Source organism: Acanthochromis polyacanthus, chromosome 11, assembly GCF_021347895.1.
Source record: "Acanthochromis polyacanthus isolate Apoly-LR-REF ecotype Palm Island chromosome 11, KAUST_Apoly_ChrSc, whole genome shotgun sequence".
NCBI lineage: Eukaryota > Metazoa > Chordata > Actinopteri > Pomacentridae > Acanthochromis > Acanthochromis polyacanthus.
The window spans coordinates 28,220,628-28,238,821 of NC_067123.1; the positions used below are offsets into that span (position 1 = coordinate 28,220,628).

Sequence of the window (18,194 nt, forward strand, 5' to 3'; positions counted from 1 at the left end):
CTTCATTAGTGGGCCCGCTAATGACATGCTCTATTCTGGTACTGCTGCCTTTCTCGGTTTGTCTCAACTCACTTGTATTTTCCAGTTTATTGAGACATGGTGGTAGTACAAATACAGGATTATGCAAGAGAGTAAAAAGCAAATACGAGACCGGTGTATCAGTCACTTTAAAGGAATCATGAAGTCCTTTACTATGTGTGTATGTGACCCTCACTGGTTTATTTTGAGAGCCACTGGAAGTCTGACCCTTTAGTCATCCGGACAATGTACCCTCTGCAGAATGTGTCTGGTACTTATGCTGACCTATAGACCTGCAGCTGACTTTACTTGGACCTCTATTTATATAGGCCTTCATTCAGATAAGGGGTGTCACAATATACTGGTACTGGTAATACCCAAACAAAAAACAAAACCTGTCTGTCTTAATGACACACATACGTTGACAGTCGATCATAGCAACAAAATAGAGAGCAGTAATAGTTACAGACTCTCTCCACCTCCCCCCTGTTGTGTTATGAGTGTCATTTATTTGCCAAAAAAAGAGACAACACCCAAAATAAATGAAGAGGAATTTGACTGATATCATGAAACCATCAAATTTTGTATAGATATTACGAGGAAATCTGTTTCGTGGAATCTTTTGGCTACAATAATAGTGTAGTGGAAACTCAAATGTTTGCAAAAAAATCTATATTTTTAAGACACGTGCACATGCTGACAGCAAAATACTGTCTAATGGATGTTCATTAACAGAACAACATGAATATAAATATGAAACACCTCACTGTTGCCACTGTGTGTTTACCTAGAGGCCAAGACATACAGTACCAGTCAAAAGTTTGGACACACCTTCAGTGTGTCCAAGGAAGTAGCTTTAAACATGTCTATGTGAATCAGCTTCCTAGTCCAGCATGTGTTACGTCAGTATGCATTATGTTGCATAGAGTAGCTTTACAGTGTTTGAGCAGACAGCAGGTGAGGCTGGTGTGCTCGGGCTGCAGCATGAGGGGACAAGTGCATGGAGATAGAAGATAGATCTGCACATTTTGAGGAAGCAATGGTGTGGTTGTAGCTGAAATGAACGTGGAAACTATGTGAAATTAAAGGCTAACATGAGATTTTTCAAAGTGGCTCTGCAGGTCTTCCTCTAACTTGACAGGGTTATTAGGTCACCATCACTCTTTCTACTGAGTATTTTCTGTTGTGAGGGAGTTGAGGGGAAAAGCTTCAAGCATTATTTGTGTTTGTTTGTGCTATATAATGCTGCTACCAAAAAAAAGAGAAAGAAATTGGTCCATGCACACGGTTCCATGCAGTCCAGTGGAAAAACAAACACTTGTTGTGGAGTGGCTTGTCAAGTGTTTGTTTTGCAAGAAGTGGAATATCACAGGGGCATGAGCTGATGACATGGGAGCGAGCATTAAGGTGGTTGCCAGGTACATAAGGATCCTCTTCGGCGTGAGGCGGCGCTGCAGTGGAGAGACAAGACGGTCAACAGTGTGCAGGTGGACACTAATCAGATTTAGTTAGAGAAAATGGAATTAATAGGAAGACAGAAAGAAAATAGCTCACCTGTCTGTCAAACTTCTGCACATTTACAGTTGAACAGTCACTTGATTAATTCCTGTTATAATTTGGTCTTATTTTGTGTTCATTCTCAAACCAACCTAATATCTGGTTTGTGTAATTCATGCAGCTTATATGCACATAACGTCTTGTATTCTGCCAAACACTAAAGAGGGATTTCTTGTGTTGCCGATAAAAGCCTCTGTGAGCGATAAGCATGCTCCAGCTGGCGGCATTTTCCATTCGGACCGCAGACAGACATGTTTCTGTTCAGATCATCAGGTGACATTCAGCGTATCGGAGCACTTTCCCATGCAGTAGCTGAAACTTATGAACAAAAATCTCTTCATTAGTACAGTATCCCTTCAGGATCCAATCGTATATATTTCTTCATGGAAGATGGTAGAGGCAGCTGTGGTACTCCTTTGTGACAGAACCCGCACAGACCGGCTCTGACGGCACATCTGGCCAGGTGAAGCAGGCTGCGAGGAGTGTTGGTGCAAACAGCAAAAACGGAGTCGTAGAAGTCTTTATGACGCTGAGGAGAGAGAAAGAAACATGAATTATGAGAAACGGTGAACACCAGGACAGCTGAAGTGATCCCTTTCAAGGGGAACTTCACCAATTTTACATTGACTCCAAAACTGGGAGTCATTTAATCACTTATATCATGTTGTGATGTTTTTTTCTATTGAATTGTTTCTAGGCTGCTTCTAGGCTTCTTGTTTTCAAATGTAACAAAGGTATAACAAGGCTTCTCAGGTTCATGGCTTCTTTTTTAAACAATAGAAAGCATGTTTAGTCTCTGTTACCTTGTAGCAGTCATCAGGTATAGCAGCTCTCCACTTCTTTGTAGGCTTTAAACGTTCATAAGAATTCACCAAGATTTCTACAACTCTGGGGTAGTCGTGGCAGGACTGCAACACCTGCACAAAACATCACATATCATGACACTGCACAGCATCTTTCATCCTATCAGCATGTAGTTTGCCTTCGAAAGTATTCAAAAATGCAAATAAGAGCACAAATTCACATCAATTGGACACTTCTGTACCTTGTGGAACTGTGGTGGGTAGACCCGTGCTGCGTTGTAGTTGAGCAGCAGCTGATAGCAGAGCTCTGGAATGGCCATAGGCCTGACATCCGTCACTTTGAGGAGATACTGAATGGGAGCACAGCCGTTGATGTCCATGGCTCGTGCGTCTGCTCCGGCCTCCAGCAGCATCTGCATCAGGATGTGGTCACAGTTCCAGGCTGCCTTGTGGAGAGCTGTTTTATGGTCCTCTTCCTGAAGGTTGGGGTCTGCAACAGAAGGCAAAACTTAATCTCTCATTCAGTTTAGTAACAGTCAAATGTGTCAAGGAAGCTTTTTCAGGGATTCTCTCACCGGCCTGGTGGTCCAGAAGAAGGCGGCAGACGAAATGATGGTCTTGGCTGTAGATTTGCTCCTTGGTGTCGAAAGCCCAGAAGGCCGCAGTCATCAGAGGCGTCTCCTGGAGAGAGTTGACGGCATTCACAGAAGCTCCGTGGGCCAAAAACAGAGCCACCAGTTCTGGGACACCAAATCTGGCTGCTTTGTGTAAAGGTGTGTCCTCATCATTGTTGTGGCTGGTCACGTTGACTTTTGCACCTCCATTAAGAAAAGAAAAAGATACAGTGTTTGTATTTGTGCTTTCATCTACTATTATCAATGTGCATCTTTGCCTGCTGACCTTTGAGGATAAGCTGCTTGGCACAGTCTACGGACTCTCTGCTGGTGCAGTGGTGCAGCGGTGTGTGTCCACTGAGAGACAAGCTGTTGACTTTCGCTCCATGAGCCAAAAGCAGGGATACAAAGTCGCTGTTGGAGACCTCACAGGCCACATGGAGTGGTGTCTTCCCATTGGGCATGCGGTTGACAGCTGCACCTTTCTCAAGAAGCATGAGTGCCGTTTCCAAGGCGTTGTACATCACACACACATGGATACCCATCGCCCAGGACTTCTCCAATTTGTAGCCTGGTAGCCAATATCCTAAAAGAAGTTTAACAACCACGGTTAAATGCACTTTATTTGAATTTTGCACTTGATATTTTGCAGTTTTTTCCACAGTAGCCTGAAGGCGAATACTGTTATGATCCTTCCTGTGTGGTTTCTGGTTGGATCTATGGATGATTAGCTCCACCTAGTGGTTAACATTAAGAACTAATATCCAAACTATGTACAACTGTACTGTATAAAGGAGTCTCCTATAGTTATTTTAGATCACTCAATATGTCAAAAAAAAGAACTTAGCACAGCATGTCAAACACCAAACCTGCTCACAATAGCTTTACCAAATACATTACTGATTGTTTACCTTGTTTATATGAGGCCAGGACCATTTTAGGGTCATCTACCTCCAGCACAGTGTCAATGTCTAGCTTGCCATTGTGCAGAATTTTAAGGACTTCTTGTGCGTTGTTGGCCTGCAGGGCCACCAAGAACTGTTGCTTCAGCTGCTTGACAGCCAGTTGTCTGGGGCTCAACTCCTCCATAAAATTCCAGGGAGAGGGGCCTTGCGCTGGCAAATCAGCTGGCTCAGATTCTAATAATGTCCACAAGGCATGGAGGAGTTTGGAAATGAACGTACAAATGGTGACAATGAAGGAATCAAGCATACGCACCATTTCAAGACCTCCTTGAACCCAGCCATAAGAGTTGTATAAGGAAGGAAGACGGAAATGAAGCAGTAGAAGAAGAAGAAGAAGAAGGAGGGCAACAAGTGACAGGAGGGTATCGTCAGTGGGAGAAAATAGTCCTGGAGTGAAATTAGGATGAATATAAATAGAAAGTAGAGAGCGAGGGGATGGAGAGCTAGAGCTGGCTGTGGCTGACTGTAGGCCAGCTGGTCTGCTGAGATGTCCACTGACAGAAAGGCATCACCCAGTAAATGGTAAAAAATAACCAAGCATGAACATTAAAGGAATATGGAAAAAACATACTTCCAGAGGGAGTGACTAAAAGTGTAAATTATGAATAAATTCTCCACAGAGGAGAATGAACAAAATTGTACAGTGTTTGGAAACAGTACTGACCCACCGCACGGAAGTTTTTAACAATAAATCATGGTAAACTTAATTAGAAATCTACAAAAAAGACTCTTTCACGTCGTCAAAATGGAAACAGATTTCTAATGTAATGTCAATTTATGAAAGATATTGCATGTCAAATAAGAGACTGCGTAAGTATTCACCCCCTTCAGAGTGATCAAGTAGTATAGAGACATTTGTATCTGCAAAGTGAAGTGACTGGTGAATCAGTAATCCTGGACACAACACACAGTGAAGACAAACACTCCAAGCAACTCTGTAAAAAGCAGAAGTTAGGGGAAGGGTGCAAAAAAATGTCCAAGTCACTGAATATACCCTGGAGCACAGTTAAATCCATCATTAAGAAATGGAAGAATAGAGCACATATAAATCTGCTAAGGGAAGCTTTCCTCAATACAGTAAAATCTTTATGGGAGATCTGAAAAGAGAAAGCCGTTGTTTAAAATGCTCATGTTTAAATCTTGACTTAAGTTCACCAGAAGGCAGGTGGGAGACACCGAGGTCAACTGGAAGGAGGTTTTTTGGTGAATAAGACCTATTTAAACAGGGACAATGCGCTAATACCGGCTAAAGGTACATCTATTGAATACAGTCTTGAAGGGGTGAATACTTATAGAATCACTTATTTCACATAGGAACAATTACTTATTAATCACAGTTTTTAATTATTCAGCAGTACTTTCTAGAAATCTGTTTTTAATTTGACATTAAAGTCTTTTTTCATAAATTCTTGCCAAAAAAGCCACATAACATCGACCACGATTCAATGTTGAAAAGCCATAAAAGGAGAAAAATGTCCAAAAGAAAGGGGAGTACTTTTATAGGCACTGTACAATTATAAGATGTGACACAGATTTGTTAAAAGTAGAAAAAACGAAGAAACCAAAGCCCACTGTGGACAGTGACTGCACATTTTATTCAGTGTGACAGGTAGCTGCCCTTTCAGACTTTTCATAATGCGAAAAAGAGAGCAAGGCAATGACAGAAAAAGGAGGAGAAGATAAGCACAGCTTTTTAAGAGTGAAAGCATGGCTAGCAGTTTGTGGCAATAATCTTTTGCTTTCTACGCACATGAAAGACGAATTCTTCCAGACATGACTCAGTATATTTGTGTTTTTGCCTGCCAGGAGCACCAGGGTCTCATCCACACGTTGGTTTCAAGCTCAGTCAAGCACATAGAAAAAAGAAAAGATCTGGAATCGCATTTTCGGCCTCCTCAGCCCACTGGCAAACTGCGCACACACACTGACACATTATAAAACAAGGCTTCTTTAGGATTCTTACAGCATATTGCTCTCAGTGTTTTACTATACATAGAAAAGAGTCAAAAGAGTGCAGTCTGCTGACTGACTTGTCGGGGTTTGGGGGTATTCACAGAAAGGTTCAAGTGTTACAAAATATTTCATAAGAATACATCATGAGCAGTTTATTGGAGTAGCACTGGAGCAGCACTATGGTTGTAATGAGGAAAACCACAAGCACAATGGGAGAATACTACTGTGTTTTCTTCTTTCTCTGCAGAACCAAAGTTTAAATCCTTCACTTTATAACAGCCATTTGAATATAAATCAATTCAAATGAACAGTTTCAATCATATTTTGGCAAAAAGGAAGTAATAATCAAATTGTGGATAAATCATTATTAGGTGTTAGTAATATTTTGTATCAGTTTCAATAAACAGTAGTCAGTTGCTTCATTAAATACAGGAATAAATAAATAATAACATTAGCCTCTATCAGTGATACCTGTACTACTGTGGTGCTGCATGGAAGTATCTGTAGCCCAAACTTAACCTGTTAGCAGCTCGTCAGGCAGCTTACCAAAGCTGCCTTCATCTCTATCACGGTGACTCTGGTGTCGGAATGATTCTTGGGAATGATAAAGAAGTAACACAGGGAACATGTCTCTCAGTGAACTTAATATTCTAAAATAAGAACTGTTTGCATAAAGAAACATTGGTCAAAATCATTTTAAAGATATCTAACAAGTACATCTAAATGCTTCAAACTAAAATTGTATTGCATCCATTAGGTGCAATTTCCAGTGTAACATACGATTAATCTTTATAAGACAATTTCAGCACTTGCTGCATCTGTCCTTGATCACCGTCTATATGGCAGCATTCCTAATATCTGATTGGAATATTCCAGAGAAATATGCATTGAAAACTTCTGCAGAAATAATGAAAGGACAGGAACAGATGACTTAGTTTAGTATGTGTTTCGACACTCTCACAGAAGCGGATAGAGTTCAGAAAAATTCTACTTCTCTAGAACTTCTAAAGGCAGCAGCGGGGTATTACTCTGTTACTGAGAGAATATAAAAAGAGGTCAAAAGCAGGTTACAAGCGGAGTCAAAGCAACATTATGCATATAAGCAGGAAGTTTCATTTGATCAACTTTTTTTGTTTGTTTTGTTTTTGTGGTATGGGTTAGGTAAGTTACAAATTTAATGATTACATAGTACCTGAAATCTCTAGTGGAATCAGTCCAGAGAGTACAGTATGTCCTTGTCAGTCATACTTTGAGAACTGCTTTAGTATGGTACATGTATACTGTAAGGAGCACTGTGAGCCAGTGCGCAGGTCAGATTTACAGTGTTTGCACTTCCAGTGTTCTTGCAGGTTCTGAGAGAGCTCAGTTTCTCCCAGTGAAACTTGGTTCCCAGTTCAGTTCCTATTGTAAAGTTCCAGTGTTGCCATCTTCAGTAGTGAAAGTAAGCAGCATGGGGACACCTAATGGTGGGAGATGAGCACCGCCTCATATATTCCACCACAAAGCTGACCTGGATGTGCTTCATCAAAGCAACAGAGAGATTCCAGTGATCTATGTATCTGAATAGGATATACAGAAGTCTATTGAAATGGCACATCAGACATATTTCTATCTGTATTTATCACTGTACATGTATATGGTCTTCATGTCTAACAGATGGCTCTGAGGGTGTCATGGGAGGAAGATGAGATGAATTTTTCACAGACATACTCTGAATATGAATAAATAAACCCAATTTACAGCTATAAACAGCAAAATAAATAGAACTCAGTTAATTCTTAAATGGCTAAAAACACAGGATGGGTGTAAAATGAGGCCAATGGAGGGCAGCATTCTGTTATCCAACTGCTCATTTTGGTTTAGTTTGCTTAGTGAAAAAGTCACTCAACAACCTCTGGCAGCTGGGCGTAGAGCTCCACCACTGACAACTACTGAACTACTAAGTAGGCATCCCTCAGGGTTTGTTTGTGGGGCCTGCTGAGGTTCTGTTCTGCGAGATGCTACTTGGTGTGTGTGGTGCTACTGTAAAGCGGGAGGTAATCTCAGGGCTCCTTTCACTCTGCTGCACTTTCGTTGTGGGCGTCTTTCTGCTGCTGCTCCAGCTCTCTCTTTCGTAGCTTCTCGCGCTGTTTTTCAACTTTCTCTTGGTTCCTCTTGGCCTTCTCCATCAGAACTTTAAGGTCTTTGATCTTTTTCTTGATCAGGGCACGTTCCTGGGACGAAGTGACTCCAAGGGCCTGCAACAAATAGATGAATAGAATGGTTCTTCACATGTCTGATTTTGTAGCCGTCTTCTCAGTACAGACTTAATGAGCATTCTGCATTTAATTTAACCTGCATACTAAAACTAAAGCACTGCATTGTTGGGACTACCTACATATTAATTGTTGTATTCATACCATCATAGCCTAAACAGTACTTTACTTTTGAGACTGGTACCAGTGCTCAGAATTGAGAGCTTAGGAAATTTTTTTTCTCTTACATTAGCCCTGAGCACATCAAAGCAGGTTTGAACGGATTTTAAGAAAATCACCAAAACATGTCACTTATAAAAACAGAAAGAACTTTTTGTTCTTTTTAAAAAGTCGCTTTATTTTGCATGTCTCAAAAGTAAGCTATTAACACTACCCAGATTCTGTAACTAGCAAAAAAAAAAAAAAGCACTTCTTGGTGCAAATGTGGAGCCATTATTGACTGACAGTCATTTGATAAAAAATTCAGGAAGTAGTCAGCTGAACTGGAGGCTGTGTTTACACAGAGCAGATGGGAAATGGGTATGGAAACAATGTAAAAATTAACTAGTAAAATATGTACGATATGTAGTCACTTTTCTCCCAGTAGTGGTAACATCTGGTGGTGCTTAAAAATGTTGATTCCATTTTTTCTTTCCCCAATTGCAGTTAAAAATGAGTCCACAGTAAGGAAAAATGTGACAGGAGCCTGAAAACCAGAAAACTGAACACAACATAAACAAGCAATTTTAGTAAGAATCTCTAAAGTTTTAAATATTTGTGATTAGGGTAGATCCTGAATGAGGCATTTCACATTGTATTTATACACAGGTATTCCCAGTAACACCATTTTTTTAAATTAAAAATGTGATAATGTTCCATGCAAATCACCTTGAGCTCAGTGCTATCCAGCTGTAGCAGCTGCTCTCCACCTATATTTTTGGCAGTGAATTCTGGGATATGGTGATCTAAGTTGAGGCCCGTGAGCCAGCGGGCCACCTGCTGTGAAGTCCACTCTGTAATGCTGCGGTTCTGCCACTGACACTGCTTTGAAAACTGAGCCTCGTCCAGGATCTGAACAGACATAGTGAGGATGAGGAGAAAGACAGAGAGAAGAAAGCAGCTTTATTGCAGAGCCTCTCAGATTTAAGCAACACTGAGTGAACAATGAGCTCAAATGAGATAAACACCAAAAAAATAAAAAATCCTTTCATGGTTATCTTCAGTATGTTGAAAAACAGATTGATTCGGTCGGACATGCAGAGAAAAATTATCCTTTTTTCCAGTAATGTGTAACAATGAGACACAGACAAATGGTTTATATACAACTCAACAGACACACATGCAGTAAAACTCGTGCTGTCTGGAGGCTCTCAGCCTCAGTCTCACCTCATCATCTATCATGTCCAGACTCTGAATGTTGCAGCAGAGAAAACAACAAAAACAACTGGGTTGTTAGCAGAGTAGAAATGACATGGCTTCCTCTATAGCAGCCTACATCAACATTTCAAAACAGTGAGCCTAAACTTGTGCACTGATTTTTGTTTTCAGCAAGAAAATAGGAGAGAAGCTACTCCCTGCAGGGACACTGTTTTTTGTTTTTGTTAGAGATTTAAAAAAAAAAAAAGCTTACAAAAAAAACTTTCTGGCCGTCCTACAATTCTGTGTATATATTTAATTTTAAAGCCTGTATTCAGGGTTTAACAAAATAACCTCCTGTGTTATTCTGATACTGTACATCTATAAATGATAATCTTCTACCTCGTCTGAGGAGAGCACCAGGGTGTGTGAGCGTCCTGACGTCTTGGCTTCACCGAGCAGACCGCTGATCTCCACTGAGCTGCTGCTGCTGGCGCTCATATCGTCGTTCAAAGTGGGTCCCTAAGACATCAACAACATTCTCATAAGACTCGTGCTGAGAGCCGACTGTCTTTAAGGCTGAATTTAGTTGATTAGTTGGATTGCGCCCCTCCTATTGATATTTCTGTTTTGGTGCTATTGATTAGAACCACCATGAAGTTCTATTAGTATGCTGATATTGTAAATTTAATCAAGGATGAGATATTAAATCAATTCCTTGACTAGAGAAACTAGATGTGGAGTGAATGAATCAAGAAAATGAAGGCTTTTCCTCCAAGCATGTACCAGAAAGACTGATGTGCTTCATCCTGCAATTTACAACCAATAAAAAGTAGAGTGGACTAACGTATTTAATTTGATAGACTAAAAGAAGGAAAGGTTGTGCACATCGTTCATTTTAAAGAACGTTCACTACAGCACAAACTGTAAATTTGATTAGTGCTTAGAAATGATGAAGCTGGATGCTGTCCAACTCCAAAAACCCCTTGCTCTCTGTCCTTATGAGTGTGAGAACATTCAGGGAATTACAGTGTAAGATCTGTCCTCAAACATCCAGGAGCAGCATAATGCTGAGAAATACAAACTATCAGGACTGTGGAGCGGAAACGCTGCTCTGCACAATATATGGCTGTGAGGCATCATTAAATGAAGGTTAAAACATTGTTTTAGCTAATACACAGAGACAGTTTTTCCAGAGTAAATGTTGTTCATTTTAGTCTTGTGGAATGTACATATTCCCAAGGTTGCTCAATAACAGACAGATTTAGACTTTGACTTTCAATGACAAAGTGTAATAAAAGATTTTGAGCTTACGGTTTAGAGCTTTGTCATGCATTAAAAAAATACAGTAGCTTAAAGGTCTTTTTTGAGTCTTAGCACCGTTTGAGGTAAAAGTAAGACTAATCTCAGAAGCTCAGACTTTCAGATTGCTGGGTTGAATCTTCACCTAAAAGCTCCACATAACTATTAATGTGCATAAATTCTGCATGAATTTATCTTCTGATGTGCACTCTTCTTAAGCTGAGCTTGTCCTCAGAGAAGGAAAAAGGCAGGATCAAAAAATAATCTGCTTTTTAATCCTATGGTAACCACATCTGATATTACATGGAATTAGAAACAGATTTCATGCAAGTTCCTGCACTGCAAGAAATGACCACGTTAACAACTTTAGTCTCATTGTACCAGGATGACATTTAACCAATTACAGATCCATTATGAAACACACATGCGTAGCGGGAACAAATCCATACAGATTTTTTTTCTGCTCATTTTGATCATACAATTGCTAAAATGGATATTTTTTGCAGTGCCTCTAAGAATTATAAGATATATTTAGGATTATGTCAACTTCCTGATTGATTTCTTTAGCAATTAATAAAGCAATTATGCATTTCTATGATTGTAACGCAGAATTTACTTTCATAAAAGCTCCCAGTTACCTCTTAGAGAACCAACCTATTTGTTTTTCAGTGGATTGAGGTTTAAATAACAAAAATTAAATGAATACAATACCAAATAATATGAATAGGAGAAGAAGTAGGGCCATGCAAGTGAGTTCTGTTCAACAGAAATAACATAATACATTAAAGCTACAACATACAGACAGAATGCAGTTCATCTACAGAAGTGTACATCTGACTTTTATGAGCCACTGATAAAATTATAATAGGTATGGCAAGTAGTCTTCTTCTGAATAACTCTACAGAGGGAAAGTAAAGTGTCCTCATTGTAAAGTATCCATAAAATGAATCATTATTGCCAGTCGTCAAACCTCATGTACCTTGGCCTTGAGTTTCTGTGGACTGTCCTCTGCTGATGGTTCTGTGGAGCTGAGAGACAAAGAAAGGAAGGACGGAGGCAGCAATGAAATAGAGGTCAGAGCTGACAGTTACTGTACCACATGTTCCTGCATCAACAATCATTAGCTATAGGTGACACAGAAATCTAGAACTGCTGCAGAACATTGTCCTACAGCTTAGTATTCATTAGATGGGGACAAGAAGGACAAGGGCAAGAAAAAGCACTGTAAATCTGAGGCAATGATATTTTACCTGTTTCCAGGAGAGGCTCTGGGATCTCTGTCCTTCACTTTGGTTTTCCTGAGGGAGGACCTAAATTAAACAGGTTAAAGAAAATAATGAGGATCAAGTTTTGGTTGCCATGTGTTAAATTTTCTATAAATGTATCATTAATTACACTTAAGAGAGGTTATTCTGTAAACAGGTATCCATGCAAATATGATGCCTATCTCCTGTAGTTTTCTTTTTTTTTTAAATCACCGATACCACCATTAGCATTAACCCTTGAAAAGTATTAAACCTAATGTTCCAGATAAATGATCAGGGGGATAAAGGCAGTTTTGTATTCATCAGTCTCCTAATTGATTCCAAAGCAATTCAAAATATGTGCACTGACTGGAGCTCATTAAGCGCCACAGACGACTTTGTCATGACGCACCTTTACTAGCTAAACCCCCACAATGCTCTCTGTTTGCCAACATGGAGCTGCCCACCTTCTCTGGTTGCTATAGCAGTAAACTAATTGCTTTAAATTGGATCCTGGAGAAACACTCTCTCATTTTGCCTGCCCTATGGTTGTATGTACAGCTAAATGACAATAAAGCTTGATTTGATTTGATTTGGTTTGGAACAGTAATGGGCTCTATCTGGTGGACAAACAAGGTACTACAGTACTTGAAGCATGTATTATCTTGGAAATTGATATCGGATTGGGACCTGGTACAGGCACACTCTAAATATCAAATGAAAAACTTGCTTCGTTTATCTGTATGTAACGTACCTGCCATGACATACGTGGCTATAATCTTTATTCATACCAGTCTCTTGTCAATATGTAGAGAATATCTTAAATCATTTATAAATTTCATCAAGGAAATCCAAGATAAGCGCCTCGAAAAACAGATATATTTGATTATCTATCATCTGTCAGCTTCTTTCAAGTATGTTTCTGTAAACAATGCATGACACATTAATGCACTCCAAAGTATTACATATCACTGCATTATTTGCTGTCTTACCCAGGGTCCAGAGCTTGTCGGTGCTCCTCCAAATTGTGAGAGGGGCTCGACATTGCAGGAGACTGAGAACCTGTAAACACAAACAGCCCAAACTGAGATTACTAGTATTTAAAGTGATGAACTCACATGGTGAACAAGAAGATGATAATGAGATAAATATGAAAACTAGAGATGTAAGTATAAAATGCCAAAAGGCGTGGCGAAAAATTTTGGTTTCACTGCAATTAAAAAGTCAGGCGCATTAGTAAGAAAACAGTGAGAAGCCGTGCACAGCAATCCTGCATTATGAGGGTGCAGGTGAACTAACCATGCGCTGTTCTTCTGGGGGAGCCCTCAACACTGCCAGGGGGCCTGTGGACTGCTGCTCCTCCATCACAGGAGGTCACACTGCGAATGGAACCAGCACGACTGTGGGCTGGACTACCAGGTCCTTCAAAGACCTGAAGACACGGAGAAAAGAAAGATGAAGTGTGTGGAACAGGAAACAGAAACATAAGTAAGAGTAATGGACAAATATGACTGAAAAATTGAAAGAGAGGAAAGCAAAAGCTCAGAAGTAGCTACATAGAAAAGAGGACGAATAAAGTGCAATCAAAACATAAGTGATCTGAGCAGCCAGAGCTAGACTAATCTGACAGAAGTCACTTGACATACTTTCACCATTTCTAATTCCTTGCCCTCTTTTTCCTTGGACTCACACTGCCTTGGTTTCTGTGTCTCTGCCAATTCTGATCCAGCTCTCGAGTTGTTTATCTAATCTGAAGTCATTCGTGCTCTAGCTGAGTTAAGTGACAGCATTATCCAGACGAGAGCCTTTCATCCAGAAAAAAAAAAAAAAGACTGTTGCTGTCATTATCACACTGGGAGAGACAATAAGTTGTGACAGCACCACAGACTCAATTAGAGCAGCAGAGTAACACACAGCAATTAATCCATTAAAAGGAATGAAGTGGAATGGACAGGGGTTAAAGATGCACAAACATGCACATGCACTAATTAAATACTCTGTGGTGAAACTAAAGACATAATCAAGGTAAGAGTAGAGAATAATGGTGCTTGCTTGATTAGACTTCACATCTGTCCACATCACATCTGGCTGATAGTTTAACAGATGTTGTTTCACTGAAAAAAAGGTATGTGAAGTGATACAAACCTCTCCTTCTGTGGAGCTGATGCTGTCTCTGACAACTCCTCTGCAGCCCTTCTTTTTGGTGGGTGAGTGTGGAGAGGACTCCCGCAGGTCTACAGTCACATAAAAGAACAACAATTGTGATTTAGCGTAACAGAGTAAAAGATGCAGACAAGTGTCACATTTTCGCTCAGCTATATACATGTTTTCTATTGTGTCAGTTGTTATTTTGAGACACTTAATTTGGCCTGAACCCTATGTTGACACCCACACTAAATACATCTATTACAAAAATCATCAACTCAATTAAAATATGAAATCTTCCCCCAAGAGTCACGCTATTAATTAAGCAGGCAATCATCGTTTTTCTGCTCATTCCCTGAGTGCACATGGAGATGTCTTCAGATGAGAGAAAGACTGTATCACTTGAATTAAAAAAAAAGAAAAAGATAATTTCCGCAGATCCTGTCTTCTCCTCCCACACACGCTGGCTCTCCTTTATATCCAGTTCCAGCTGTATCCATCAACCCCCTCGTTTTAATATTGCATAATGGCTTGCATCATGCGTATCAGTGCTGATCCAATCACTGTTATCCTGTCTGCACTGAACAGTATCAGATATGGCACTTCTTTGTGCCCGCTCACTTCTGACAGATACAGTTGCTAAAACAAAGCCGGCCGAGCTTAAAAAGCCTTGAGGAGAACAAAAGCAGACAGATGTGCTCAATATGGATTATTTGCTTGTTTTTGTTTGCAGAGGCCCAAAGTGAAACTGAGGTCAGAAGTGTAAGTGTGTGTGAAGGTCGAGGCAGCAGGGCAGGGAGGATTTGTGATGTGCAGAAGAAATGCAGGGACTGCACTGTGTCTGCAGTGCATGTTGTGTGTGTGTGTGTGTGTGTGTGTGTCTGTGTGTGTGTGTGTGTGTGTGTGTGTGTGTTTGCAGCGATTATGTTTACAGTACAGAACAAGACAGTGCAATGTTTTAAAGTACTTCTCAAGACAAGAAGAGTCACTAGACTGCAGGAATTATAAAAAAGAAAGCTTATGTCAGCACTGTTGAGTAGCATCCAGGGTCATTTTAAGGGCAAAAAAACTTTTCCTGGTACTTTAGATAAACAAGAAATGCAGTTGAGAAACTTTGAAAGTTAACTGAAGATCACATTTTCAGACCTATATATGAGGAAGTTAATGTTTGTTTGACTCCACTGTATTTTTTGCATGCTATCCTGGTGTTTAATGTGTCTAACATGGTGATGATATGGTGTGGATGAGATGTACTACTATGTGTATTTTGTATCATGTGTTTTGTCTTTTTTGTCTAGTTTGCTTAGTGTTGTTCTGTCACTGTACGTAGGCTGTAATTGTTGACTACCAGGGGACTGCAGATGAAAATTAGCATCAGTCTAACTCAAAGCATCAAATGGGAGCATTTATGTTTATTGTTGCTGGCTAGATGGTTCCTTAGAAATAAAACAAAATAAATAAAAATGTTCTCACTTACTCTCCGACTTGAGTGATCACTGTTTTATTTGAATAAACAGTGTGACATTAGGGTAAAAATCTATCTGCTCTCATGTCTGTTAAGCTAGGGCCAGGAGACTGTTAGCTCAGCTCAGCACAAAACCTGGAGAGATACAGTTATTCTGGCTCAGCACAATCTGACAACCAGCACCTCTAAAGCTTTTTTTGTTTAAAAACCAAAGTGTGAAAATGACAACTTGTGGTTTTCAAGCAACCAACAGAGACTCCAACAAAGTCTGAACACAACCACTTGTAAAACAACAACTTATTGTTTTTATATTTTAGTTTTTGAAGGATCAAATAAAACAAAACAAGTCCTAAGAGCGTGATATTGTGGTGTATTGGTTAGCACTCTCGCCTCACAGCAACATGGTTGTGGGTTGGCCTTTCTGTGTGGAGTTTGCATGCTCTGCCTGGGTCTGTGTGGGTATTTCTGTAGAGGCTTTCTCCCACTGTGCCAAGACACCTATAGGAGGGTAAGTGATGATTCCAAACTGGTTGTTGGTGTGATTGTGAGAGTGTAGTAGCTCTGTGATGGACTGGAGACTTGTCCAGAGGGTAATGATAGACTCCAAATCCCCCTACAACCCTCTACAGCATAGTGAGCTTTGGATGGACTGGCTGGGATTTTTGTTGTTTTACCCTCAGACCTGCTATCTTTATGGTAGCTCCATCTTTATAGTTATGTGTATATATGTTTGCATCAATCTTCTCATCTACCTCTTGGTAAGAACATAAACCAAAATGTCGAACAATGTGAAGAAATATCACAATAATTATCCCAGCGGAGACCATTCCTTCCCAAACACACCTCTGGCTTGCATTGCAGCTCTGCTAGGGCTATACTGCTGAGCGCTGAGTCTCTCGGAACTGTTGCTGTTGTTGTTGTTGACCTGGATACCGTTCTGCTTCATCAGCTGCATTAGCTCGGACTCTAATGTTGCAATCTGTAGACAGAGGGACCAATCAATGCTAATCAATGACAAGCATTTACCTGCAAAACCAGCTGCTTTAAATCACCAAAATAAATAATGTGATGAGGAGAACAAAATTCAAAATTTCACTCAATTTGAAATTACTGAAGTCTTTCGCAGGGGTTGGCCAAGTGCGAAGAAATATGACACATTAGAACAAGCAGCACCAAAATGTACATTTATTTAAAACATAGCCACCCTCTTGCAGATTTGACATATAGTTTATGCTGCTTTTCAAGATTCTTGCCTGAATTAGGCTGCACTATTCACCCTTTACAAAGATGAGAAACAAGGGGAGGGAGAGAGGCTATGACATTCAACAAATTCCAGTTGGACACCAAATCATGGATGTTGTGGTTATAGGGGATGCACCTTAACCAGACACTCACACAACTGTCAAGCAAAGCAGAAAATCAATGCAGAGTTTGATAAGATGGCCCTGGAGTCCAGCCACTGTCGCAACACAATGAGGAGAAAAGTGTCAGAAAAGGCACAGATGCTCTTTTCAAACCCCCAAGAGGGAAAACAACAGTTCCGGAGAGCTGTTACTGAGCTTTTTAATTATGTTGATTATCGGCTTTAACCATCTGAATCTCAACAGTTTCTGTGCGTTCTGTTGCTGCTGTCACATTTCTTCTCATTGTGGATTCATTTTTCACTGCAACATTAATTTCTGCACCTCTATGGGAACAGCATGAGTGGAAAGAGCTCCAATATGTCTTTCTGTGCAGTATAACAATTCAAGCGTCATTAATCAAAAATAAGTAAAAAAGAAAGCCGAATATCATTGAATATTTATTTTCTAAAAATCAACATGTAGAACATTTTTCCAAGTATCCACAGGTGTTACCAGTACTGGCAAAAAAGTACAGAATTGTCGTCATGTGACTGTTGGTCATAGAGTCAGCAAAGAATTCTTAGTTGCACTGAGAAGTGCAGAATTTTATTTTCATTTTATTTTTTTTTTAGAAAACTACTTACAGCAAAGTAATTATTTTTAGACACTTTTAAATGAATGCAGAAATGCAGAATTATTTCAAAGCTTCAATTAAAGCAATTTCTCACAGACAACAGTTCAAGGAAAAACACAAATTCTTTCAATTTTCATGGTTTCTGATTGATAAATGGTGTCGTTTTTTGGGATTTTTTTTCACTGATGAAATGCCGTTAAAACTCCCAGGTGGGTTTTGGGGTTTAGAGGTCACTGTTCAGATTATGTTACAGGATTGTTTTTTTTTTTTAAGAGCAATATTTAGAATTTTGCAGAGCTGGAGAGGCATGCAGGTGTGACAGAGATGAGAGACGGACAGAAGAAGATTTTAAGGAGATGGTTCACCCTGACTTGCAGTCCCTGGATCTCAGCCAGGTGAGCTTTCTCAGCCTCCTCCAGCCGCCTCCTCTCTGCATCCTCCTTCTGGATGAACTCCACCTCTCTGGAGAAACAAGAGGGAGGGAAGAGTGGAATGTGTTGAGTAGGTGTGTGTTACCACAGGAAAGCAAGATACATTTACTATGTGTGTGTGTGTGTGTGT

General features: G+C 40.0%; 2 protein-coding genes across 6 annotated transcripts in view; both read right to left on the reverse strand.

The window, feature by feature from the left end:
• Positions 1 to 72: 72 nt before the first annotated feature.
• On the reverse strand, positions 73 to 4,686 carry asb4 (ankyrin repeat and SOCS box containing 4). The gene is made up of 7 exons (XM_022213622.2): positions 3,904 to 4,686; positions 3,279 to 3,578; positions 2,954 to 3,196; positions 2,621 to 2,868; positions 2,379 to 2,492; positions 1,573 to 2,104; positions 73 to 1,469 (listed from the first exon to the last, which is right to left on the reverse strand). Exons 1-6 carry the CDS (start codon positions 4,211 to 4,213, stop codon positions 1,916 to 1,918), a joined length of 1,404 nt encoding a protein of 467 aa, XP_022069314.2. The 5' UTR covers positions 4,214 to 4,686; the 3' UTR covers positions 73 to 1,469; positions 1,573 to 1,915.
• An 847-nt stretch (positions 4,687 to 5,533) lies between these two features.
• The window catches only part of ppp1r9a (protein phosphatase 1, regulatory subunit 9A), a 64,160-nt gene continuing 51,499 nt past the window's right edge, over positions 5,534 to 18,194 (reverse strand). For 3 of the 5 annotated variants that reach the window (XM_051955024.1, XM_051955023.1, XM_022213615.2), the window contains exons 10-20: positions 17,999 to 18,095; positions 16,500 to 16,635; positions 14,192 to 14,280; positions 13,346 to 13,478; positions 13,039 to 13,108; positions 12,053 to 12,112; positions 11,782 to 11,830; positions 9,903 to 10,022; positions 9,531 to 9,554; positions 9,033 to 9,215; positions 5,534 to 8,147 (exon numbers count right to left, since the gene is read on the reverse strand). In XM_051955024.1, the coding sequence (XP_051810984.1) occupies positions 7,965 to 8,147; positions 9,033 to 9,215; positions 9,531 to 9,554; positions 9,903 to 10,022; positions 11,782 to 11,830; positions 12,053 to 12,112; positions 13,039 to 13,108; positions 13,346 to 13,478; positions 14,192 to 14,280; positions 16,500 to 16,635; positions 17,999 to 18,095 (1,144 nt within the window). In that variant the 3' untranslated portion in view covers positions 5,534 to 7,964. The remainder of the gene's footprint in view (positions 8,148 to 9,032; positions 9,216 to 9,530; positions 9,555 to 9,902; positions 10,023 to 11,781; positions 11,831 to 12,052; positions 12,113 to 13,038; positions 13,109 to 13,345; positions 13,479 to 14,191; positions 14,281 to 16,499; positions 16,636 to 17,998; positions 18,096 to 18,194) is intronic. The other 2 variants (XM_022213616.2, XM_051955025.1) reach the window with 2 other exon arrangements.

Bases quoted from the DNA above. Each gene is read 5' to 3' on its own strand.
- asb4 (XM_022213622.2), bottom strand. From the start codon at position 4,213: ATGGTGCGTATGCTTGATTCCTTCATTGTCACCATTTGTACGTTCATT. The intron at 3,579-3,903 runs GTAAACAATCAG...AACTTCTTTTAG, and splicing joins CCTGGCCTCATATAAACAAG to GATATTGGCTACCAGGCTAC. The intron at 2,105-2,378 runs GTAACAGAGACT...CTCTCTCCTCAG, and splicing joins TACCTGATGACTGCTACAAG to CGTCATAAAGACTTCTACGA.